General features: G+C 38.3%; 1 protein-coding gene across 5 annotated transcripts in view; it reads right to left on the bottom strand.

The window, feature by feature from the left end:
• Nucleotides 1-27,014, bottom strand: part of LOC124165942 (band 4.1-like protein 4A) — an 868,424-nt gene that overhangs the window by 181,696 nt on the left and 659,714 nt on the right. For all 5 annotated transcript variants that reach the window (XM_046543480.1, XM_046543483.1, XM_046543479.1 and 2 more), the window contains exon 6: nucleotides 6,591-6,688. In XM_046543480.1, the coding sequence (XP_046399436.1) occupies nucleotides 6,591-6,688 (98 nt within the window). The remainder of the gene's footprint in view (nucleotides 1-6,590; nucleotides 6,689-27,014) is intronic.

Genomic DNA, 27,014 nt, shown 5'->3' on the forward strand with positions numbered 1-27,014 from the left:
TGAGTTCATTAGGCGAGCAAAAAGAGGAATATATAATATATAAACTTCAAAAAAACATCAAATAGCATCTCTGCGGTATTAAGAGCGAGAGATATACAGCCAGTTCCACTAACTTAGACGAGCGTCTTTCGAGGCAATAGCATGACGTGACAGGTAGCAGAGTAAACTGATAAAGCCATATGCGCATTCGTTTTGATACCTTTATTTATGGAGAGAATTCCAAGCACCTACCCGTAACGAAAGAAATCCTCAGGAAAGGAAAAAAGTACGCCCACCGCGACTCATACCGCTCAACTGAGCACATGGAATGCACTTCTTAAATTGAACCTAAAGAGCTGGATTTACGAACAGTGATATCTACTCTGAATGCAAGTAAAAATGTTATGTGAATATTGATTGAAATTATTCGAACGTTCATGCAAGAAGAACATTATCCAACACCTTCAAAGCTACCTAATTATGCACGATGTTTTGCGCTGTTTTCACGGTATTGCATTCAGCTTGTAAGTTAAAAAAACAATCTTGACGCAAAGTGTATTTTATAGGGCTCATTAAATAGCTAAAAATAGCAAAGAGTACCTTGCCTTTGGGCTTTTAACTCGCATATAAAAAATATCAACTTTTCAAAATATTTAGGATAAAAATGTAAAAGAAAATTAAGATTTTACAAGTAGATACACATGGCCCTGTAGAATATTGTTTCCGTCGTTCGATAAATGTTTTCATTTAAAATTAGTGTAGTTCAAAGCGATCAAAGCACTTCACTCTAATTTTTGACAGAGAAAAAAATACGGATGACTGCTAATTGCTTATCCATTTCTAGAGTTAATTGATGAAATTGAGAATGCTAAACAAGGAAGGACAAATCTGCACTCCATCTAAAAAATAAGGTGGTACAACGTCGAAATTGGTCTAAATGTCAATAACCTCTACAAACTCTAATTTCAAAATCGAAAACTAGCACAGTGAATGCTTCCACGAAAGTGGTAACTTTTTATTTTCGTAGAGAAGTAGTTAATCAATGGTTTGAACTGACGTTACGGTATCAGATGCAACTGCTTCTCAAAACTTACGTTATCATTTTTAAAAGTTCACGGAATAATATACGTAACATACCCTTGTCAATTATTTCCTATATAAAATTATTTTATTCCAAAACATTTTCACGATAGTAACATTTATCTGATTTTGATGAAGAAAGATGATTACTAGGAATTACTCATAATATTGTGGACATTTCAAGATGGAGGCGTAAATATTGAACAATTATTTCACTAACACCAAAGAAAAATACGACAGATCGAGAGGGAAAGATGCGTACTCTACCAATTACAAGATTACGTCAAATTTTCTCAGATCTCCCAACAGGTGAGTACCTCCATCTCCGCCTAGTAAGGAGATCGACAGGATAGTAATTCAAGTAAGTAAGTATATTCTACATTTCAAGCAGATTATTTCTACCACTCAAACGTGTATTTTGAGTGTTTCTCGAATGAATAATAAACATGTGTTTGCAAAGAATGTTTTTAAAAGAATAAAAGAAAGAATTTTTTCAATTTATCAAAAATCGAAATTTCGATTTTTTTTGGAAAGCCGAGCTTTAAATTTCGATTAAAAATCGAAAATAAGTTATGACTTCAGCCTTAACTCTGAGAAACCTTTCCATTATGGAAAATGAAAGAATAAACTTAGTGAGTCTAATACAGTTTATTCTTTCGCAGAAAAGTTTCTCCGGTTTTCCACCGGTTGATATCTTCCATGTCTCCCGAAGTTTCGAGCAGCGACTTGCTGTTCATCCTCAGGGAATCGGAAGACATCAAACGGGGGAAAACCCGAGAAAAATTTCCGCAGCTGATACGCCGGGAAAACCTTAAAGTTTATTCTTTCATTTTCCATATAAATCGATTGTTCTAAACATCGATATTTTTCCATCACTATTCAAAACTATCCAATTATCCGCGACGCTTCGATGAGGTTAGGCACTTGGTGGAAAACCCGAGAAAAGTTCACGCGAGTTATTCGCTGGGAAAGCACCTGATCTTTCTTCGACTGTATGATCCTAGACTTTTCACCGCATAAGAAGATTCTCCCTACAGTGTAACGCGGTCACATCCCACACTTGATGTCGCACAGGCGATTTCATCCCTATACGTTCCCTACACCTCACACCGCCACCTATCAACCCATCCCATCTGTTCACGCACATCCGCACGCACGTTTCCCGTCTGCGATGACGACGCTCGCGTCATGACCCGTCGGGCGGCATAAATCCGCGGCGGATCTATCGGGCTGCGGTCTCGCATTGACAGCGCGTGAGAATGTCCGCGCCCACGCCTCGGACGTGATGGCTGCGGACTCAATATTCACACCCACCACCCACCTTGTCATACAGACCGCCACCGAGACCGTTGAATACCTATTGTAAGTTCGAGGACAGAAAATCCAGATGCCAATTAAAGTTGGAAGGAAAAGTATACCCGAAACCGAATTTTTGATTGTCTGAGGTGATTACGGACAGTGAGGATATCAAATGTTAATCCACCGATGGATACCATAAATGTGCAATACCTCTCGTGAATAAGTCCGAGAACAGAAAATCCAAATGCTACAATAAAGTTGGAAGGATAAAAATTTCCAAAACAGCTATTCCGATGGTCTGAGACAATCATGAACGGGAGGAGATAAGATGTTTAACCACCAAGGGATACGCTAAAAGTGCAATAGCTATTGCGAACAAGACCGAGGACAGAAAATCCAAATGCTATTTAAAGTTTGAAGGAAAAATATCTCCGTAACTGGGGTTTCGATTTCCTGAGGCAATCATGAACAGGAAGGAGGTTAGATTTTAGTTAGATACCAAGGGATAGGGTAAAAGTGAATAATTCCTGTGAATAATTCCGAGGACAGAAAATCCAAATGCCATTTTAAGCTAGACGATAAAATATACCCGAAACCTGTGTTTCAATTATTGGTGGTTTCGACCAGGATGGTTTCTCATGAGTATGTAGGTATGTATTCAATACATACACATGTAACGTTAGATATTTCATTATTGATGTTGATGTTCTTAGGTAGCTGTTGATGGGTTGAGAGGTAAGATTGTTGTGGAGAGAGAAAAAGGGAAAGTTGCTCGAAGTAGGGGGACAAAAAGAAACTGTATCTTCTGTATCTTGAGGAAAATAAAGAGGGATTGGTACAAAACAAACGTCTGACGCTAAAACGCATGTGTGTCATAATTATAGGCCCTCCCAGTTCCAAATCGTCGATTGCGCAGTGCCGTAAGCTATTGCTAGGTCTGTCCATTCCTACTCCCACGACCTCTAGTTCTGTACACCTCGGATCGCGCAATTTGAGGCTCGGGAATAGGAATGAGAGGGGGTGATCTTCCCACGTTTTGGCCTTGAAATGCGCGTGGGCTTGGGAACTCGTCATTTGTATGGCGTATTTTCATCCCATCTAATCAAACTCCCACGTTCCTCCACACCGATTTGATGGATTATTATCTCGACCCGGTATTCCAAGCTTGTCCAGGAATAATACTGCCCGCATCCCGCCGCCTGATACAAATAGTTTTTGATAGTGAAACGTCGAATAATTCATGCCTTTGATAAAATAAGAAAGTTTAATCAATAGTCAAACTTGACTTAACTTATCGATAGTCAAATTAAAACTCAACAGCGAGCAAATTAGGGCGAATGATTATAGAAATATTAATACTTTATTAGGTAGGTTTTCAAAGTTAAAAAAATCCTTAGATGAGGATAAAATTCTTTAAGATAAAACATAGATCTAGGTTCCAGTTGATATTGGAGGCAACAAGCAAGCAGACCGTTGGGATAGAAATAAATTGTCACGATTAAGACATATATCTCAATAGTGAGTTTCTTTTCGTGAAAAAAGTTTCATGTACCCAATCCAACTTTCGAATGAACTTCGCCCATGAAAATTTTGCAATGGAAATAATATCCGCGTAAAAATCTAGTTTTTTCGTCATAATACAGACACAGAAAAGGGAAAACTTATATATATGTGAATATGGTGATTTTATTTTCATCTTCAGCAACCATCCCTGTCCAACGCATGATGACAATTTTATCGAAATTAGGGTCGAGAGAGGCTCCGTATAAAATTGGCGCTATTTATTTAATTACAATGAATCACTCTATTTGACGCATCATCTGGCATGACCGAAATTAATATGGTGGTTACTCACTGACCATGTGATGTGGAGGTGAGCAGGGGCAAAAGGCATTTTAACTTACTGAGCCTTCAAAACATCACACAAGCAGCAATCGATATTTTCCAAATAGGCTATCCATATTCGTTCCAATGACGCGTATAATTATAGAACCCGACCTGCTTTGAAAATTCATGATCCATATTCAATGCTGTTGGTAAATCAAAATCGACTGAGGTGAAGCTGAACAGTACACTACGCCTACTCCAGAGCCAGCTAAAATAACGGAAGTTGTACGTATATATTTATTGAATAAAGCTCCAGTGTTTTTATTATTCCAAAAGCACATGCATGGCACTTAATTATCTGGATAATAATCAAATTATTTTTTGGTACAAACATCATTCCACATTATACGTATATGATGTAAGCTGCACAACGTTAATTACTGACACTTCAAATAAAGGTGATTATAAAAATACTACAATGGCGTTTCCGCGATTGTCTTCAAAACAATTGTCTTCTGTAATCAACACATGCTTCCGGAGGCCAACGCAAAGTTTCATAAATTAAGAAGGAATCAATAAAGGCAAAGCGTAACTAGATCATAACAGTGGTAATAAATTCTCATAAAAACAGGAAATAGATAAGAACATGAAAATGCTGCACAACTGAATTTTCTCTTGACTCTAGCACCAATAAAGAAGCCAAACTCATTCATAAAATTCTTTCCCAATCTATCCTCAACTGACTACATAGGCTTACTTAAAAATTATATTAGCATATTCGATATATTCGATATAAATATCTTACGACATTTATTTTCGGACAATAATTGAGAATGCACGACCAAATTCCAGTCTTAAAAATTCAATCGCAAAACCTGATTTTTCCTATACCACTCTCCAGTAATTTTGCAGGGCAACTTTGCGAGAAAAAAATATTGGATTCGTTTTAAAACGCATAAAGGCCACACGAAAAATGACTCTCAATTTGTTCGGTTGACACTGGATATTCCTACCACCACTCCCGCTAAAGGATACGTGTCCACTGGGTACGGTCGAAGCATGCTCGAAGCAAAAAATGCGCAATTTACTTCAATGTGGCTCAGACGATGTTTCTCTTCGGAATATCATAAATAATGATATCGGCCCGAGGTCGAAGCGTGGGGGAAAGAATAACGTAGGAGAGAGCGTGAAGGGACGAGCTCTTTATTTACGGAGTTAACTTAAGAGGTTGGATCAGATAAGAAGGTCCTTTTTTTGTGGATTAACACTGCATAACACAATCAGAATACGGAGAAGTTGGAATAATGTTCTTTACACCGACGAATGGGTACGGTTGTTGAAGGTGGGCAAGTATTGCTGCTCATGTCATTTATCTCGGCGACAATCTTTTCCGTAACGATCAGCTCTGTCCAAGGTGGTGCGTTTCAGCCAATCCCATTTTTTCGAAACTTGTTGCATAATTTATACTTGGGAAAATTCCCTTTCCTTCTACTTATTTGGAACAAGTTCTAGGCCTACATAATAGCCAGCAGAGTTAGATATAAAAAAGAATATACATTCAATTTAAAATAAAACTGAGAAATCATTGAGAGAAATGAATTTTCTCAGGCCATACTTTTTACCGGGCAAGTAAAGGGATTAGGAGATCTAAGCATCTAATTTCCGCATAGGTCTGAAGCATGTATACACTCAGATTTGCAAAGTAATCAATAATGCCAGTGACATACTAATTCTATACAAAAATCAGGAAATTCACAATGACAAAAACATACACACACTTTTATACCGCACTCAAAGGAATTAATTTAGGCTAGGTCTCAAGTGCGATCAGATTTGGAAAGATGGGAAGATGTTCACATGCGCCAATGACCGTCACACATATTAATGATGAGACACAGAAAAGATGAGGAAAGGGAAGATAAGCTTCAAGTGCCCAATAGTAATCTCCTGACCATTGATATTAATCAAAATACTGTATTAAAATCATTTCAATTGTCTAAGGCGAGTGTTAAATGCATAAGAATTACTACTTAACATCAAATTATGAAACACTATTGTAATTTAATTGCAAACTTTTAAATAATAAGTTGCATAACAACCTATAAGTAAAAGAATAACCTTATTCATACGTTTATGAAATAAATTTCATGATATATTGGACGTCATGTACACGCTGGTATATGTATGCGTACATCTAATACCTTTGCCTCGAATGGAGCACTACGATAACTTTTGAGATTTTTCTTAATGGGTGGGACAGTTCCCCTAAGGTGAGATCGTAGTGTGTTCCTATAACATGATAAATCATCAGAGCGTTCCAAAAATAATTATTTATCCTTTGAAATAGCACTACGCTAGAGAACCTGGTTGAAATGAAAGGGGTTGTCAAATTTTGGTCTACTTACATTGCACGACATAAGATCCCAGCTCGGCGGCGAGGTCAAAAGACACCGGAAGCCTCCCTTGTAGAATGTCTTGTTTTACTTGAAGGAAAAACTGGTACCTGCCACACAAGAGAAAGAGAAAAAAAACATTATTGTCGCAGTTCTTTAAGGTGGCCACCTCTTTCTTCAATGCAAGGTCAACCAGTCTGAAAAATTGAGCCACTTAAGCGTAACGGCTTGGAAGCGTATAAATATAATTCCAAGAGGACAATTTGTAACGCAGAGCAATAAGCACATGAAGGAGAAAATAATAAACCAAAAAATTTTTAGCGAGCCTTTTTTGGTCCAGAAATAGCGATGCACAAATTTAAATGCACGGACTAAAATGTAACGAGCACACAAATGGCATGCTGAGTAATTGTTCGCCAAAGTAGCATTTTGCCATTGTTTTAAGAAACAGAATGCTTTTAATAAAATACATAATAAAAGAATCTACTACATAAGTTTCAATAATCATTTGAAGTATCACTAAAGGAAAAAAATTGGAAAACCAAGAGAGTTAAGTAAAGTTACGGAGAAGTAAAATTTGAAAATCTTGCGTGATAACTATCAATTGCGCAAATTCGGATTACGTTCTGTAGCCTTTGATTTTATTGTTCAAACACTATCCTATAATTTACGTTGTTGTCTTAAGTATTCCAAGGTAAACATCGTTTTTTTCCTCTTGCCAATCAAAAATATAAAACCTGCTAAATAATCACTCAGGTAAAATTATCATATTTGAGACACGGGTTAGTGTACTTTGATGAGGTTGTATGCTGCATACCCACAGAATTTCAACACGCCAGTTCAATACTCACATAATGACAGCAATGCCTGTAATGATCACAGGTTCCCCACAGTTCCCACAATTACGATAATTTTAATACAGTAGGAAAACACATTTAAAAACACCCATCCCGTGGCGGGACTCTGAACCCACGGCCATCGGTTTGGCAGGCGAGGACTTAACCCCACCGCGCCGCCACCGAGGCCAGCATATATACTTACATTACGTAAGTAATAAATCATAAAATCAGGACAAAACACGACCAGTCACCCAGGAGCGATGAGTCCTCCGAGAAAATTATTCTCTGCCATGCCACAAAAATCATAGAATTGAAGCGGTGAATTCTTCATTTGCAAGTCGCGTGATATCCAAGGAAAGGAGCCAGTTTCTCGTGATTTTCGTGCAACACGTAAGAGTGATTTTCACCACTAACGCGGTCATTCCCCGTTCCCATCCCACGAATCGGAACCCATACCGCACTGTCTGACCTTCCTCGCCGGAGGACCATCTGCATCCGTGCGCGGAAAGGCCACGTAACCACCACGGTTTCGCGCGAGAGAGCGTCAAACATGTATATTTTTTTCCCCAGTGAAGCGATTCGTCGAGCCGACGCTCCACCCCGGGTGCTATGAACAATGGGTAACCAAAACCCATTGAACATGTGCCCCGGGGGAAAATATGCGTGGCCAAAGGGTGAGAACAATGAGGATCACACACACGGAAATCATGTTTGGAGTGGTTACGGTGGAGTGGGCGCTATATTGGTAGGTGAAAATGCAGGACCTGAAGGACTGTGGTTGCGGAAATCATAACGGATATAGAGACAGGCGTCCACGAATGTTACAAAAGAGGATTCTTAAGTTGGTCTCTACATACGTTTTCAACCAAACGCATTTAAATGGATTTACAAAATTCGCCACTTGCGTAGCTAACAGACAAATGGATACGAGTTTCAACGGTAAAATAAGGTATAATTGTTAGAGTACGTTATTAACAAAATAAGCAGCGCCTGGGTATAATTCGGAAAGGCGTTGCCAATGTTATGTTTATGTTTGGATGTAACTGTTTCTCTTGTTCGTTATAACCTCTTATAAATAAAAGGTTTTTCCTGCGTGTGCTAACAATAATTAGCGATTTTAACCAAAATCTTAATATATGATAACGTGATCTATCAAATTCATAAACGTTCAATGGTATTCCTCACATTACAAACATTATGATGCAAAATATTGGAAAAAAAGTGCATCGCAATGTACTCATCACCGCGCCGTGGATATTTTTGAAAAACTATTAAAATACGACCTTAGCGGCAACAAATCTCAGTCTTCTATGGGATGGAATTCGGCTTCCTCTATGCAGTTCTGCAGTCCCATTGATGCAGGACCTGAAGGACTGTGGTTGCTGAAAGTAAACGCGGATATTGAAACAGGCGTCGCTCCGTCTTCATAAGTATGATTTTATTTTTTAATCCATCAGTGATGCATTCCGAAGGTTGGTTCACAAAGGTGAGGGTAAAGCCAGGGCCTGTTTAAGCGGTGAGCAAAGTACACGGTCGCGTAGGGCGTCAAGCTTGCCACTTCAGCGTGGCGATTAGCAAACGAGGGAAGCCTTGAGAATTCTGAGAATGTTATGCGTTTGAAAATATCAATATTTTCATTTAATTGCACGCAAGAACAGGAGAATAAAAATATTGGGAACTCATTTGCATGTGACCATCCTTATCCGGACGTTAAAGCTGAAGCTTGGATAACATTACGCCGATTGATACTACAGTCAAACACGATTCAGGTATTCTACTGCCGGGAATGATATTGCACCGTACGAAATTATAAATTTCTCCATCGCATTAAACATTAAAACAAAGGAAAGATATTCAGCAGGGTTTTTAATTCGTTCAAGAATAATTAAAAACCTCAGAAATGCAGCAAAACTGTATGAAAATTTACTGGACATATCTACAGAGAAATCTCTCACACACCGATTGTATGAGATTCAATTTGGCTGTTGCCGAACGACGGGGAACTAGAAGGCGCCATGCGGAAGTCTCTCCGGACCGGCATCGGTATAGGAAGAAATTTATTCATGCTGGCATGTTACGAGTTGAGTGCCCCTAAATAATAACAGCAGCAACAACACTAACAACGATGCATTATTAATAGCCTACAAGACGGGTAAAGACCCGAGTATGCTCATGCCCCATTCCTTAACCCTCCATGTTCCGCTGCAGCATGAGTCCTCGGCGGGCAAAGTGAATGCAAATCATTGGAAGAGAAACAGAGGACAGGGTAGAGTCGGCTATCCTACTAGACCTCGGTGGATTGATCTTCGTGATCATCCGCTGCCAGGCCACCCACATGGGAGGAAGGCAGCGTAGCGGAGGCAGGGACAACGAGGAAGTATGGAGAATCGAAGGAGGGAGATGCGGTCGAAGATACGGCGAGCGATTAGGAGGACAAAAAAGAGGTTCTTGGTTTTCAGTCACGTGAGGAGGGACACCGAGTGAAGTAAAGATACAAGGGCAATACAAGTACACAGTCTTTGCTCCGATAAAATTGTAAAAACTAATTTTATGTCGGAAATATTATCACAGATACACTAACATTGTATGTTCCACAATTTTTTTAATGGTCTTACCCAGCTTTCGACACTATACAGTATGCCATTATCAAAGGTAGCAATACATTCATTCCCAAAGGCATTATTACTTTTGAGAATAACATAGTATTTAGTACAACAATGTAGTGTTTATGATCTTGGAGAAGAAACTTTATTCATAGTATTTAGTGTCGAAACCTGGGCCATACCAGTTAAAAAATTCGTGGAACATAATATATATTAAAGTATCTGTGATTATGTTTCATGTTTCACAATTCCGCCAAATATCGCCATCCACCCTTAAGTTGGCAATTTTAAATCGCTGTGCGATGGATAATCGGATGAGCTCTTTTCAGCATCGATATTACTATCACTGTCTACCATCTTCCATCGTATGAAACCACTTTCAGTTTTAAAAGAAGTACGCAAATACATAACAACCACTAAATGTGCGAAGTGCTGTGGGGTTTATGATCATTTTTTGTCAAAAAAAAGCACCCAATTATGGTGAGGAGTACAAGGAGTTAATCAGTAGCTCAAAATTCATCACTAAGCTGACAAGATGGCATGACAACCGACGAAAATACTTAAATTTATACCCGAACTCATCAGTCAGCATTTACATTTCTAGAAAATTTGATCCCCGCGCGTTTTATGAAAGAAATTTAATCCAAACGGAATGAAATTTTGTCCGAATTTTCACCTTTAATTTTATTTTTCTTAAAAGGAAATACTTCATAGTCATAGATAAGAATCCCAAATATTTTTTCGCGAGTTTTGATTAATTCAATATTAATATACTCCGTTGCTTGCTTCCTATCTGGTCGAGGGTAGATTTATTTATGTAGCTAATGAAAACGTAGTGGGGCAGTTTAAATCGTATTCTTAAAAAATGGGTCAAAGACACGACACTCTCTGCATTTGGGAACTAACGGGAAATCGTAAATGGCCGGCGGGAGGCAGCTGGGACCAAGCCAGAAAGCGAGGATACCATTGGGCCTAAGGGCTTTCTCATTTCCCGATCTACATTCCCACTAGGACTACGTCTTTGACGGAAGTAGCGTTTTTTCTAGCCGCAAATCATCTCGAAAAATTGCCTCCTAAATTTCTCTCCATAGTCCTAGTTCCTTTATCTCACCAGAGAGATCCAAAATGCCCGAATATTTCCGCCATCTAGCATGCTATCTTTTCCTCTCTCTTATCTCATTAAAGTTATTGGCGTCAAATTTTGAGCCAGTTACACATCTCACCCTACTTATTCCAACATGTGATAGGAATCTTGTGGCTTAGGGTTACTTTCTATCCAGATGAAAGGAAAGCTGTGAAAAAAAATTGACTCAATTGTGTTGGAGCCAAATTTGATTGCCTTTCTGCGGTGGAGCGAGCAAAAACTCAGTTCATTCACAGATAGGTCTGGTAAATCTAAAATTAGACTCATTTTGAATGAAAACTTTCACATTCCGATTTTTTTCACGCTTTGCAGCGAATGAACGGAAAATAGCAAATGAAATAAGACTACCGTAACTGAAGCTAAAATGAGTCTAGAACACTAGGCTTCGACAACCCGCGGCTCAAGAGAACCTTCATGCAGTTTTCGAACAGTTAAATAACAACGGAAACGCTTATCTAGTTACAACGCATACGGAGAGAGTGCGCCCCTTGAATTCATCGATTTAAATATTATATTGTAAATATATCTTATGAAAATAGTACGAAAATTTCACGTCAAACGTAGCGATGATCAATCTTGCATGTAGCTTGTATCCACAAAACGTTGTCAAACCCGGCAGAAGTAATCAGTAAAAGTAGAAGATAATTGATAATAATCTACAACTAACGCTACTATAGTCACCGATGATGGGCAAATAGAAAAATGTCCAAAGAATCAAAGTCGGTGAAGATAATCGTGTTTCTATAGGTCTGGTGAAAAATATGGGTTGATTTTTAAATTATGATGTGCTACGTTCCTAAGTTACGATCTAATACTCCCATGTAAATAAGTATTTTAGAGACATAATCAAATACAACTACCCACTAGCCCCGCAGTCGTGCTAGCATAACATCACTCTACCGAGAAATTCCTCGAAAGATTTTACGGCGCGGATGCGTTACGATCTGTGTCCGGGCGGAGAGGCATTGAAGTGCTCTTCCGACCGTGCAATCACGCTGTGGAGAGAATTGTGCGCTCCAAAAAGATATAGGTACGAGGAAATAAAGGAAGCGCAAAAAGTCGCGACCCGTGCGATAAGCATAAGAGAACAGAAACCAACGGTTTTGTCAAATTGTAATGGAAAGTCCCGAGGAAGACAATATATACGCCACAATTATAGAATATCGTCTTGTTTTCATTAGTTTTGAATTGATTATGACACTTTATATTATTATTATACAAATTGTTACAAGTTGGCTTTTTGTCAGGTGTGCGCTAACTAATCAAATATAGGTACATGCCAAAAGTAAAACTACATCACACAACTCGAAAATTTAAAATTAACATTGGAATTAGTTTTTCAAGATAATTTTTTTGCACCTATTGTTAAAAATCTTTAAGTTACTAAGAATGGGCTGACAGCTCTGCATGGATTCTAATCTAATTATCAATCGTTCTGTTAAGGTATGGAAACTTTTTTATGTTGGTCCTTTCTTACCGACCGATAAGGTATGGAATCTTGCATTCGTGATCATTCCTACCAATATAGTTGGAGTTTAAAATTTTATGTTGCAGTTCCGCCCATGCTTTTCCCCCCGCAAATGTTCAGAAGAGTGCGCAAAGCCTATTTATTTTTCTTCTCCGTCGTAGTGAGTTCGTTTCTGTGAATGTCACTCAGTAGTTATAAATTACTTAGATTATTATGTCTTTCTTTAAGAGTACCATCTTTTATATATTTGAAAAGGTGAGAAGTGAAACCAACAATACGTCAAAGGTCAAAGTTACGCTCCATTTCATCAGTTTTATTTCTTTATTGCTCATATGTGGCGCTCAACCTGTTACCAGGAAGCCCTAACAGCTTTGAAAATTATGATAATGTTACGGGTGTGATAATATAAACGTTTTCATTGAAAGTCAGATGAGAGAAAGGTTTGAATAATTTTTTGTAGGCTATTCACATATGATTAATCTTTTCAATGAAATTAACAAACTGCCTCCATAAAAAAACGTGATATTAATACCCAGTGTTACGTCTATATAGGAATTGATAGCATAAAGTGTGTTTAAGTATAAAAATCATCTTGGAAATGAACAATATAAAAGGGCTGCAAAACCATAGGAAACTCCAATCAATTGTAGTTCACATTCTCGGGATTGTAATAAAGTAGACTGAAATAAACACATATTCGTATTTCCAGAGACTTTTGTAAAAACTACAATATTATCAGCTCGCTCCCTATGTGAAATGTGAATAGCTTCACATTTAGGGAGTTTTCTGACTAAACTAGTCTGAGGGATTCAGACAGAGACTAGCATGCAAAACATTGCCTTCCTTGGACATTTTACCCACAAAATGTACTCTACAAAGGTAAATCCAGTCCCATTTTTTACTTTACCAATTTTTTTGCCGGCAATGAACCGTATTTTACGTACAAATTTATTTCAATTGGAGGGAAGCTCGTTAAAGTAACGAAAAACACAAAAAAGTTTGATTCTCTTAAAATCATTTAAGCAATAAAAAATTTATAAATCACCACGGAGAGCATAGAACACTTTTTTACACCATCATTCCGACTGAAAGTTCTTATGCAGTTTTCCCCCCATTCAATGATGCCTCTGTAACGACGTTAAAAAATATTGGCTTTGTTACTTGACATTTTGAGCATAATATGAAAACTCTCACTAATATAGTATGGAAATTAAAATATCTTTGATTTTTTAACTGAATATTTTACCAATTGATATAAATCAAGTTAAACAAATACTAAAATAAGTTGAAGCCACATTTTTTATTACACAACTCTATAGCCTTCGATGATTTGGATGGTTTTTAGAGCTAGAAGAAAAAATTTAAATAATTTTTTACGTAAAAAATAAAATCGATACAAGAATAAAAGAGCAACTTTTAAGGGAGGCTTTCCCAGATGAAGGCTATTAGGCTAGAAAACATTAAAAGGAAATTAATTGAGAAAGGCAAATGGGAAAAAGGATGGAAAAGATTTTCATAACCAAGAATACCTTAACGTAAACTACGAGTATGAATGCTTGTTCTGAAATTATCTCTTTAAGGTTAAGCATCAAATCGAGCAGGCTGCCATGAAATGCTTTGGGAGGGGAATTAATCCATGCAATAAAAGAGAATGATTTGATATAAGATAGAAAAGGATGTGTGAAAAATATATTTATTATTAATAACATCTCAACGCTAATTGTATTATTTGGCCTGCAACTCTTTCATCGATAGAAAATACCAAAGGATTCACGGGAAACTATACAGTAAAGAGGTAAGACTTAGAGAAACAAAGATTGAAAGAGAAAAGGGATGTCGGCGCGGAGAGAAAGATATTTGAAAATAAATGGCAAGCGGTGTAGGCTGCCATGAAATCTTTTGGGGGACAATTAATCCATGCAGTGAAAGAGAATGTAATGGAAAGAAAACAAGAATTTAAAGAAGATAGAAAATAATATGGGAAATAAAATATACTTATTATTAGTAGCATCTCACTATTCGCAGTAATAGTTCACTTAGATCTTACAACCTTTTTAATATTCAACCTGTAAGAACAAATTACATGCATCACCTTCCAATTATTAGAATAATTAGGAATGTAAACAGGCTTGGTAAAGCAAAGGATATTTTTCATTTACAGAAAATGCATTCAAAACTATAGTGCACCATAATGTCTAATTTTTATTGTCTCTAATGAAACGACTGTAGTTATTTGTAAAAATACATTAGTCTGAATAATAATAAAAATTATTATTTCAACGTTAATCAAATGTATACTTTGGCCGGCAACTATTTTATGGGTGGAAAACACCAAGGGATTCCGGGGAAACCATACACTAAAGAGGAAAGACTTAGAGAAACAAAGATTGAAAGAAAAAAGGATGATGGCGTGGAGAGAAAGATATTTGCAAATAAATAGCAAATTGTGTGGGCTGCCATAAAATATTTTTGGGGGACAACTTATCCACCAGGTAAAAGAGAATGAAATGAAATTTAAAAAACAAATTAAGAAGACAGAAAATAATACGTGAAAGAATATATTTACTCTTAGTAACATCACAACGCTAATCGGATGTATAGTTTGGCCCGCAACCCTTTTCTGGATGGGAAATACCAATGGATTCCGGGGAAACCATACACTGAAGAGGAAAGACTTAGAGAAACAAAAATTGAAAGAGAACAGGGATGACGGGGTGGAGAGAAAGATATTTGCAAACGGGAAAAGAGGATCACGGAAGAGGAAATGTATGGAAGAGGAAGAAGAGGGTCGGAAAGGGGCTGGAAAAATAAACCGGGACGAAAAAGGAAGAATGATGACGAAGAGGGAGGGATAGAATGCAAAAAACGTGGGGAGGGTGTGAAAATCCTTCCCGGCACCCTGATATTATTTTTTTCCTCGGGGATAAATTCCCTTCCCGTCGGAACCGCACAATGAGGTTTTGCGTGCGGGGAGGAGGGAAAAGACGTGAGGTGAGGTGAGGAAAAGCGCGGTACTTTTATGCGAAGCGGGGGAGAAGGAGAGGCGGTCGCGTTGAAGAAAAGGAGTGGGATAGGAAGGATTTGAAGTGGATGGGGAACAGGTGGCCGCGTTGCATACGGGAGTGGATTTATATGTGGTGTGTTTGGCTGAAAGGGAAAAATACTGAGGGGTTGGGGGAGGGGGCGAGGGTTTGTTGAGCGAAATGGAGTGTATGGGAGTAAAGGGGATTGAGGAGAGAGACATTCATATGAATCGTCCCGGAACAGTAATAAAAAAAAGGAAATGAAAGCCGAAGATTAGACTTCCCGAAATCACTCCTGAGGCGAAGGGAAGGGGATCTCGCTCACGGAATACTTCTCAATTTTGTCGCGCGACTTTAAAATTCGAGACAGCGAGTGGCCTAACCGATGCTAGTAACTACCAACAGGATAAAGATACGTTCGGGTACGCTTGATTGTTAAGTTAAAGACCCCGATGTAAAAGACCAATGCTGTTTTGTTGGTGGTAAAGGAATAAATGAATGACTCTATTAGTAGATTTAGAGATGTCCATTTTCATGTTGGAAGGTAAGAAAAATCTCCATTAGGCAATATATGTTCGCAGGCTAATGGAGAGCATTGGCCTATTACATCGGGGTTTTTAACTTGACAATCAAACATACCCGAACATCCATGCCCTAGATAGGGGCAACCCACTCAGGCAGCACTCGAACCCTCGACCTCTTTGTGGCAGGCAAGGACTTTGCCCCACCGCCACCGAGGCCGGATAAACATAGCATTACCATTGTGCGAAAAATTCACAGAGAAATTAAAAAATAGCATTACTATGAAAATTACTTTTGATATAAACAACCAATCGATCGTATGGTTTAAATTTCGTTTTCATAGAGATGTACGTTCAAGAGAAGTAGATGTAGGCGGGTAATTTCACATCCTGAGCACCGACAGATTCATGGAAAGATTTGCCTGCTTAATACTCCAGGTTTATAAATGAAAATGTAAATAATTAAATGTAAAATAGTCCTCCAATATATAATTATATTTGAAGCGGCTAATAACATGATGGTAGCCATGAAAGACATCCCTGAAAAACAGCTAAAGGAAATTAAACCAGAAGATTAGACATACCATAGTTAATTTTAAGACAAAGGGTGGGGACTCTTGTTCTTGTTCAATCATTGGATATAAAACATACGCGTGTTCCGAATATTTCGTAAACTAGCTCCTTCAAAAGGAAACCAAAATGAAACACAGAAAATTTATTCCTATATTCCCAACAGCTAACAAGTAATTATGACTGAATGAAACAGCTCCATAAGTTCTCGTAGACAAAACCACGAAAATGCTGCCTCTCTCAGAGTATCAAAGGAACCGATAAGCCTGAGGGAAGACCAGGGAAGAAGTTCGTTCTCCAATTCATCGAATTGATTTAAGAAATTTCCCGACAGAGAGCTTTCGAGATATACGACCGGAAGGCCTAAGAAAGCTAAATCGAAGTAATTACACAAGTGTGTTCGAGGTGGAAACAATATACTGGATGGAGATGGAAGTGAGACAGTGAGAAGAAAGATATAGGAGGACTATTAATGGTCGTGTAGCAATAAATCAACCGTGTCTATTCAAACGAGATGGAATCGAAATTGGCACTCGCAAGTAGAAAGCGCTTCCGACGGTCTGCATGTGTCAGCCGCTTTCTTGAAATCCCCACTCAATTCCTGTGCCTTTCCTCTGCATCGCCTTGCCTGTGACTATTTCCAAAACTTCCTTCCAAATATTCCATTCAAACGTGTATTGAAAGCAACAACGTATCCAGTAAATCCACAGAAAACCTAAAAATTAATAAATATATTAATCCAAAGGACACTTGCAGCTACTTTTCATAGTTTCATTATGATATGATGTTAAGTATAAATTGTTTATTATATTTTTGAAGGCTATAGTGGAACATGCACCCAATTTTTATCGTTGCACATGAATCAATAATTTAAAGACTCTGTCAGGCTGATAGAAAATAAATTTTATATTTTTATTGCCTGTAAAAATATTGTTTTTTTAATAATTCATATTTTATTGTAACCTATGCGCCATAAGGTTATTTTACCACTAAAAGTTGAGCTATTGCTTGCTTGTTTCTATCCTAGCCATTTGAAAAAACTATCCTTAAGAAATAAATTGTAGATAAAAATGGTAAGAACTTACAGAGTGAGCGTTAAAGGCTGAAGGACTTTTCCGTTGGGTCGTGAGGGGGGGGGGGGGGCGAATCGAGCGAATGCGAGTAAAGGATACATAAGCTTCAATTATAAAAATCTTAAAAAATTGCACTGATGAAACATAACTTGATCCCACAAAAATTTGTACCGTTTTCGTCACTATAATTAAGAGGACATTTTAAGAGAATTAAATTCATTATGGATCAATAATTCCTAAGTAAGCACTGCAGTGCACAAAAATATTTTTTCTAATTCAAATGAGTCACATACTTTCTCACCATTCATGCATGAGCGCCATGTAATAACCGATTCTGATATCTGCATTAAGTAATATTTCTACCTAACGAGTACGAGTAGTTTATACTCCCAGAAACTGAAAAACACGTAAGGGCGCGCCTATTACATTTCAAATTACAACAAGCAAATTCTGATTTAAAAAAATAGGAAATTGAATACCAAATTCCTATAACAATTGATTATTGGATGGTAATAAATAACGTACACCACGCCCCGTTCTCACTCTAACGTATTAACTTCCTGAAAGCCTCGTCTCCCGATTCCACAGACACTCGAACATGGAAGGAAGGTCGGAAGTTCGATCCCGGTCTTCTTAAATCATCTCATACGCTCCGCGGAAAACACGTTAACATGACCGCTGCTCATGCCACGCGCTTTACACCCTACGCCCCGTTCATCTAACATTGCAATCTATAAAAGCGGCTCAATTACGCGATCAAGGCGCCGTCTAAAAGGTGAATTAATGCCCTGCCCCCCTAAACGAAGGAACGCGACAAACCTGCTCGACCGGGTCCGATGCATCTTAGAGGCCTCCTGTATTCACGACTCCGTTCGTCTCTTTAAGGCTTCCCATATTTCGTCTCGCAACCGCTTCACTTTCCTTGACGTCGGAAGCTGAAAGGATGGCAATTACTGACGGAAGAGGAGAAAAGGTCAAGTGAGGACAAAAGACGCTGAGGAATTTTCATACGATTTCTAGTAGGGATGAGTCGATTCCACTTTTTTCGATTTCGATTCCAATTCTGATTCTTTAAAATCGAATCCAGAGTCTCGATTCTGATTCGATCGATACTTATTAATATTAACAGGTGGGGTATTAATACGTCAGAAGCATTGCTGTCATTAATATTTAGGAATTGAATGTAATAAAATAATAAAGATAATTTAGTGGCCCAAATGTAATTTTATCGAAAATAGCGAATTTTAACTATGGTAGTATACCCTCAGGTTTATTAAAATAATAAAAACTTTAACAGTTTCAGGCATTAATTCTTAACTTAATGATGTACACACTGGGTCAGTTGTGTGCCGACCTTTATGTCCCAAGCTTATAGTCTATTATCAAAATACTAATCTTCCCGGAATCGGAATCGACTTTAGAAAATCGATTCTCGATTCCGATTCCGTGCCCGAGAATATGTGGAATTGAGAGTTGACATTTGGAATCGATTCATACCCAATCTACCTCGCAAGTCGCCGTGGTAAGCGTGTGGCAGAGATTGTAAGGATATTGCCCGTTATCCTGCGCGAGAAAACTAACAAAGCTTAGGCGCGAATTTCAGAGAGTAAACCTGTGTTTGACACTAAAAGATACGTAGCTATATTAATCGTTCCCAATATAGCCGCTAGTCCGATTTGGTGCGCTACTGTGATAATTACTCCAACATTCATGGTATAAAATCTTAAATGTAGCCAATGTACTCGGAGTAGTGAAAAACTTAACATTGACTCCTGTCTCCATTGCATGCGTTTTCGGAAATTGGAAATAAAGTAAACAATAAACCTATTAGTTATCAAAATGACTTATTCATTTCTTCCATGGGTATTCTAAAATGATATCATCACTCGTTCGTTCATTCATTCTGAGAGATGCTGCCTGCTATGGTGGCTAGAGAACTGGCATCACACTCCATAGAGCCAGGTTAAAAGCCTGGCGGTGAAGGATATTTATAAGATCTTTTGAGTTCTATGAGCAGAGGACTTCAAGTTCAACATTCCGCCCGTCAGATGGGATGTTAATCCGAGATCCCCTTGCCAGCTTTCGCTGAGAGGGCTTTTACCAACGCCGAGTTTCTCTCTACCCTTCCTTCCTCGTGGTTCCAATGACTTGAGCTATTGTCAGTCTCCTCCATATACCTAACTACCTACCTTATTTGTTCAATCGCGCTAAACCTCATAGAATAGGGAAAAATCCGCAGATCCAAGCGTGATGGAGAGGAATTTTTCCATATTGAAATAAACACGACTAATATTAAATTTCCACGGTAATAATTTTTTACGACCTTGAAGATGATGTAGCAACATCAAAACCTAGGTCGGAACAAATTTTATAATCGCGGAAAATTTGCATGGGTTTATTTCAATAAGAAAAGAAAAAAATCCCAGACACTGTGCATTTCAACATCTTACTTGGAATCCGGTAAGGAGGGACAAGTCGTGAAGGGACAAGGTCAAAGGTGGAGACGAGGAGAGGAGGGGAGGGTGAACGAGGATGACAATAGACGACCGCGATACGCATCCAAAGTGCCAATCGAGGGTGGGGCACCTACTGCCAGTCTCCCACTCCTATCACCACCACTCCCATATCGAACCCTTTTTCCAACGAAACGAGAGGGACACTGTTTAAGGTCAGTGGGGGTTGGGAATGTTGGCCGAGACAAGCGGTCAATTCCGCGAACGGCTACAGAGCCGCCAGACAATCACTCAAAAAGACCGCGGCACAACTTCTTCTTATTCCTCCACAACATTTCCCCCATATATAACGCTGACCAAGTCCCTGATCACAATAAAAGAGCCAGAATAAGAAACCTCGAGCGTGCCTGTCGGGCTTCACACTCTAGCAGAGTTCGTATGTACGATTTTTTTATATCTAAATAAACTTTGATTTTTAACCAAATAAGATTTAATCGTAGCCAAAGAGTGGATAGAAAAATAACTCAAAAATTGCAAAATTTTCAGGAAATACCAAAGGGATTATTTCACCCATTTTCAAACTAATTGAAGACACTTTGTATTATTAGTAAAGGTCTTTTACGGATTAACTCTTTCCTGCTGGCGCCTAACAGAGGAGAATTTACGAGTAGCCTGATAATTAAAAAAATCTCTCTATGGAGTACTTTTTTGAGGTGGAGTCGCCCTAGCACTCTCGTCCTACCGATTTGGGACCCAAATCAACGTGTCACCCGGCTATTACTCCAGCCACTGGACAATACCCTCTGACCTTTTAGCAGGAGACCACGGTCAACGTTGCTTAAGCAGGCATCTCAAAGAAAATCAGCTGATTATCCAATAAAACTTACGCTTTTATAAGAATAAATAACACTTTTTAAGCACTGCTGAATTTTAAACGGATTTATGGTATGGTATTTGGAGGAGGCGACCGACAGCTGAGGTCATTTGCGCCATGAGGGAAGGGTATGGAAGGCCTTGTGGAGAAAAACCCGGCGTCGGGATTAGCCTGCTCTTAACGAAAGGAGCCTAGGGGACCACGGTTTAACGTCCCATCCGACAAATGAAGTGTTGCGCTTGAAACGTCCTCGACACTATATTCAAGCAGGGATCGGGCAGTCTCTGAAAATTCTCTGCCACTGCCAGGATTTGAACCCGAGCGATAAACGGATTTATAACATTGATATCACAAAGAAAGAAAAGATAAGGAACTAAGACTTCAACTGCTTAATTCCGTTAATGGCAAAGTACAATTTCGTTTAAAAATCACTTACGTAAAGAAGAAAATAAAGAGCAAATAAATAAATAAAGGCAATGGTTATAGTGTCTCTTTCATTAAAAGAGCAATGAAAGAAAAACACCCTCCTCAACATGACGGCCACAAGGGGAAGAAGCCACTTACATACGCTAAAATTCCATACATCTCCGGGGTCACCGATAGAATCGCCAGAATCCTCCATAAAGGCAACATTAAGACTCGCTTCTGCACCGTGAAGAAGATTCAGAATATCCTACCTTCACCGAAGGATAGCCATCCTCCCCTTCAATCTATGGGAGTGTATGAGGTTCCCTGCTGCTGCGGCAGAAGCTACGTGGGACAGAGTAAGCGTTCAATCTCCCAAATGCTTAAGGAGCACGAAAGGGCGTTAAAATTACATCAGTGGGACGCATCAGCTGTTGCTGAACATTTTGCCTCCAGCCCCGGGCATAGAATAATGTTTGACGCTACACGGGTATTAGCGAAGACGGAAGAATACCATCCGCGTCTTATACGTGAATCCATCGAGATTGCGAAAAGACCTAATAACTTTAATAGGGAGGATGGGTATAACCTCAGCCGTATATGGAGAGGGTTCCTAGCACAATATAATGGCCAACGGCTATCGGCTAAAATTCAAATCCGGCACAACAATGGGTAGCGAAAAAACATATATATAAGCTCGGGACGAGTATAAATTCCTTCCATTCTCTTGATAACGTTCCCAGTAGGAGGAGTGAAACGTCGAGTTAAAATGTTTTCTACACAGCAATACCCGAAAACCACCAGTAACAAATAAAATAAAGAATTCATTTCAAAATATAAAAAAATTGGAGTAGATATGCACGAAGAAAATCAGCGAATTACCCCGGAATCATCACCCTCCACGGGAACTAAATAGTTTCCCCAGATTCGAGCTAGCTGTAGGGAAGAAAATAAGTTTTCAATATTTAATGACCGACAGCCCAGATAGTTTTGCAAAACTAATTTTAGCGAAGATTCTTCAATCTAATTCACCCAATTTTAAATTAAAGTGCTCAATTATTTTTCATTTTTATTAATAAAATATTGCAATCTAAATTATAAATCATTGTGATACACATAAAACATTTGGTCAAAATCGAATGATATATTTCAAAAGGAATTTATGGAAAAATATAAAAGGGTGGGCGGAAATTTTCCTTTTAACAATCATAAACTACCAAGATAACCCAAAATCACTGCCAAGATAAAGTCGGGGCACGTAACTTACAGCCAACAATCCGCAAGTTGCTGTCAAAGCTAGCGCCATTTCAAATGCTACACGTTTACCGACAACATCAACGTTACGAAACGCGGTTTATTGATCAAGACGATCGCAACGGCAGGACTTGGTGGGATAGAAGAATGTCAATCATGATACACGACCCAGATCTGGCGGAGAAAACTGCAAGGAAAGGTGAGGGAAGTAAAGCAGAGGTGAAAAAGGGAAGTATGAAGCTTGGGAGTTGTGGGTCTCACCAATCCCGCGATTCGTATCTGGAGGCTCAACCTTCCGCGAAAAATGAAGACGCCTGCGCCTGCGAGGATAAGTCTCATTTCGAGTGTTCCTCCAACACAACCCCAGCGAGCAGGCGTCGGTAAGAGTATTGACTTTATTCTCATTATATACATTTCCAAGCTGTATTCAATCCGCCAGCAAGTTTTTCTTTCCAAGAGGGACCGTGCGAGCGATTCAAACTGAAGAGATAAGTCCGCGGAGAAACATATATTCTCTTTTTTACGTATTTTCGAGCGAGATGATGTCGGTTGAGTAAACCATGTTCTTTATTGGATCACATTTTTCTCGTATTTCTTTCAAAATTTACTCAAAAGAGATGCAAAATCCATGGCTTAGATTTGGGAAATATTATGCTGATATTGAGCTATAGAGATTTTTTCACGACACACATTCAGCTCTCGACTCTTTCACTTGCCTTATAACTCGTGGCTTAAAGAATATCAGCTTCGGTTGACTCTGCTTTTACACGATACACTACCAAAGTACATCACAATAAGATAAACGCAGGTCTTGGCTCCTGCAATCCAAAAATTTGATCGTAAGACCTGACATACGTAAAGTACGAATGACTTTGACTACAGATTCTTCCCGTAGAGTGGTTCAAGAAATTTTTTTCATGAAAGACCAATATATTACAATGCGACAAGAGAACTTTCAAATCTACAACCCAATCACAAAAAAATATATGAAATACCAAACTCGGGAAATATGATTTTTTGGCTCTTTAAAGATATGTTTTTCCAATTGGCTCTGCATATACGAGCGTATCGACTAAGGTAACAATAAAATAAATAGAATATTTTACTAAACAATAAATTTTTAAGCAATTATTTTATAACAAAGCAACATCATCAAACCTTTGAAGTCATGATTCAATCAAACAAATTTGTTCGCATCAATGGACTTTTGATTTGATTACCCAACTGGAAAAATTATGCTGTAAAATTCACTATGCATAAGAAAAAGTTACGGCTGCCATTTTTCCTAGGCATACTCCGTTAAATAATTGGCACGTTTCACATAAGCAGAAAATATTCTGGAGAAGTTCTACTCTAGACAGATTCTAGGAGAAAAGAGAAGTCTTTTTTCTGGATGTTTTGGAACGAGCTGATAATGGAAAAATAATTTTATTTTTGACGAATTATAATTCTTGCAGACATTGGGGACAGCAATTTAATGAGACATAAATACACCGCAATGAATGCAGCATAAAAAACTAGGGCGGAGAAAGGTGAAAATGAAACATCTAGAAACTGTAATACTTGACACACTAACGAAATTATTCTCTCTCGCAAAATATTTTGGTCGACTAATAACATCTGGGGTGTTTTCAAGTACCCATGAAAACATTCCAGGAAGGTTAACTCCGAGGAAGGAAGAAAAACATATATTTCTCCAATTAAATAATCTAAGAGAAATAACAGTGAGAAACCCATTCAATTCTACATTGTACAGGAATTTCCGCGACATAACTCTTTATGTAGCCATCTAAGGTGAATAACCAGTGAATTTAAAGAATTCAATATGAATATAGAAATTTTTAAGCGACATTTTTGCTCCCCAAGCTTTCACTCATTCATTTAAACAAGTTTCTTCCTCCGACAAGTTAGTGAAATAACTGGGACGTGGTAAAAGATACCTGGTTTCAGATAACAGTTCAGGTGAATGGTTCACTCATACCATGCCTTTCACATGAAATTACAGAAAAATTACGAAGAGAGATTGCACGAAGCACTCCTACTATGCTTTCCACATGAAATTACAGAAAACTTAAGTAGAGAGATTACATTGGAGAACAAGAGACATGTAGAACAGAGAAAGGATGCCTTGTTTTGTGAATAAGAAATCAATGATCAACCAATTCTCGGCAAGATAGCGAAGATATCGTGGGAACAAACAAATGACACTTTCCACCTTTTACCTAGCATGTAAAAACATATAATCCTGTTCGCCCTACAAAAGTCAATTGGAAACTAGTCTGTAAAAGTGGAGAATCTTTACATTGGATCTTGGAAATGTTTATGAATAAATGAGTTATATTCTTTCAAAACAACAACCAAAATTCCAGAAGAAGGAAATGGTCCCCCTATCCTACGTGAAAATCACACGTCAATGGCTTAATCAGGGCTGATTACTACCCTCACATTCACACGCTAATCAAGGAAAGAATAGCTGAGCGACGGAGTACGCAAATAAGACGATGACAGAATTTTTAAATTACACATTCTCCATACGCGTGAGCCAACTGTATGATACCATTTTCGTTCTTCTAGCATATATTGATTGACTTCAGCTACACCATGATAATAATTAATGAAATTGAACACAGAATTTTAACTTAATATCTATAATTGCGATATGATAAAAATATTAGCATTTTTTGCCGAAATTACATTTACATTCTAATTGTTACCTAACTTAATTCTGCCTCAAAACAAGCATAGCCAAAAGAATACAAACAAATCTGTGTTTTTTTAAACGTAGTTTCAAATATATTTGTCAACATTTTATGGAAAAAATTTTGATCGACAGTCAACGGAGAGCAATTTTGAAAATCATACCATAAAATGTTTATAAAAATTCAAAACACCCCGTTCCATGATGGACCACCTAAAAATGGCAGAATACTACAGTTATCGTAGCGAAAAACAAGCAAACGTCTATGAACCCATAAGGATACATATAAATTTGCGCATTTAGAAACGTAGTTTCCTAATGATACATCATACCTAAACAAACCAACATTTGGTGGATAGTCAACTGGGCATAATTAGAAGATCACATATTTTTATAAATATATTTTTATTTTTTATAAAAATTCAAAACATTCCGTTCTCAGATGGACCACAAAAAAATGATAAGATCCAACAGTTATTGTACCACAAAACAAGCATCTCCATGAAGATACAAAGGCATCGGCGGATTTATTACGAAGTTTCCCATTATAAACGAGACAATATTTGGTGGAAACTCAACGGAGCATAATTAGAAGACCATATTTTTATATATTCATAAAAATTCAAAAAATCCCGTTTTGAATGAGACCCCCTTTAAGAACTGCAGCCCCAAGACGGCAGGGCAGAGATCCCCATTAAGGTGGAAGGGTGGCGGTGAAAAATTGTGAGGAGATGGGAGGGGGACAGCCACGGAGAATATTGAAGTGAGTCATGTCAAGAGCTTGGGCGCCATCCAGAAGACGGGCAATGCCAAGCCATGAGAAAAAGAGGCGAGACAGGAGTTCTTCGGCCCCGTTCCTTCCCTCTTGGAGAGAATAAAACGAATGCGGGTACAAATCAAAAGGAGAGACGACCAGAGAAAAGGTCCTCCACGAAGAAGGAATAGTCGATGCATTTTGTATGTACGACGACGGCGCGAAGGTGGTAGAGACAAAAGACGCCGGGCCCGAATACCACCAACGAGCCCGCCAGACGCCGCTTTCGTTTCTTTTTTCCAAGCAGAGAGGACCGCTGATTAAAGATTTACGGGAAAGAAGGGAAAAAATTGGTCCTCTTTTTTTAAATTAAGGCCGTTCGGTCGAGAAAGCTTCAATGTTGACGAATGAGACACTCCGTCTTTATGCTTCATAATCATCAGCATTCGTCAAAGCGAGCTGAGGATGAGGGTGGTCTGAGGTTGCCATTATCTTTTCATCAAAAAGCTTTGGCTCTTCATACCGCTATTTAATGGCATATTAACGTATCACGGATTCCAGCTAAGCGCCGTATAGTTACCGCTACAGTTTTTATTTTGCTTCTCAAAGATATTTCCACACTGAAATTATTGATAATATCATTTGTACGATGAAGAACTATTCTAAAAATTTACTATTCAAGATATCTTAGGCGTAAACAAATAGTTTTAGCAAATTTTATGGATAATTCCTAGTATCAGAATAAAATATTAAGGCG

The sequence above is a fragment of the Ischnura elegans genome, chromosome 9, assembly GCF_921293095.1.
Source record: "Ischnura elegans chromosome 9, ioIscEleg1.1, whole genome shotgun sequence".
Classification (NCBI taxonomy): Eukaryota; Metazoa; Arthropoda; class Insecta; order Odonata; family Coenagrionidae; genus Ischnura; species Ischnura elegans.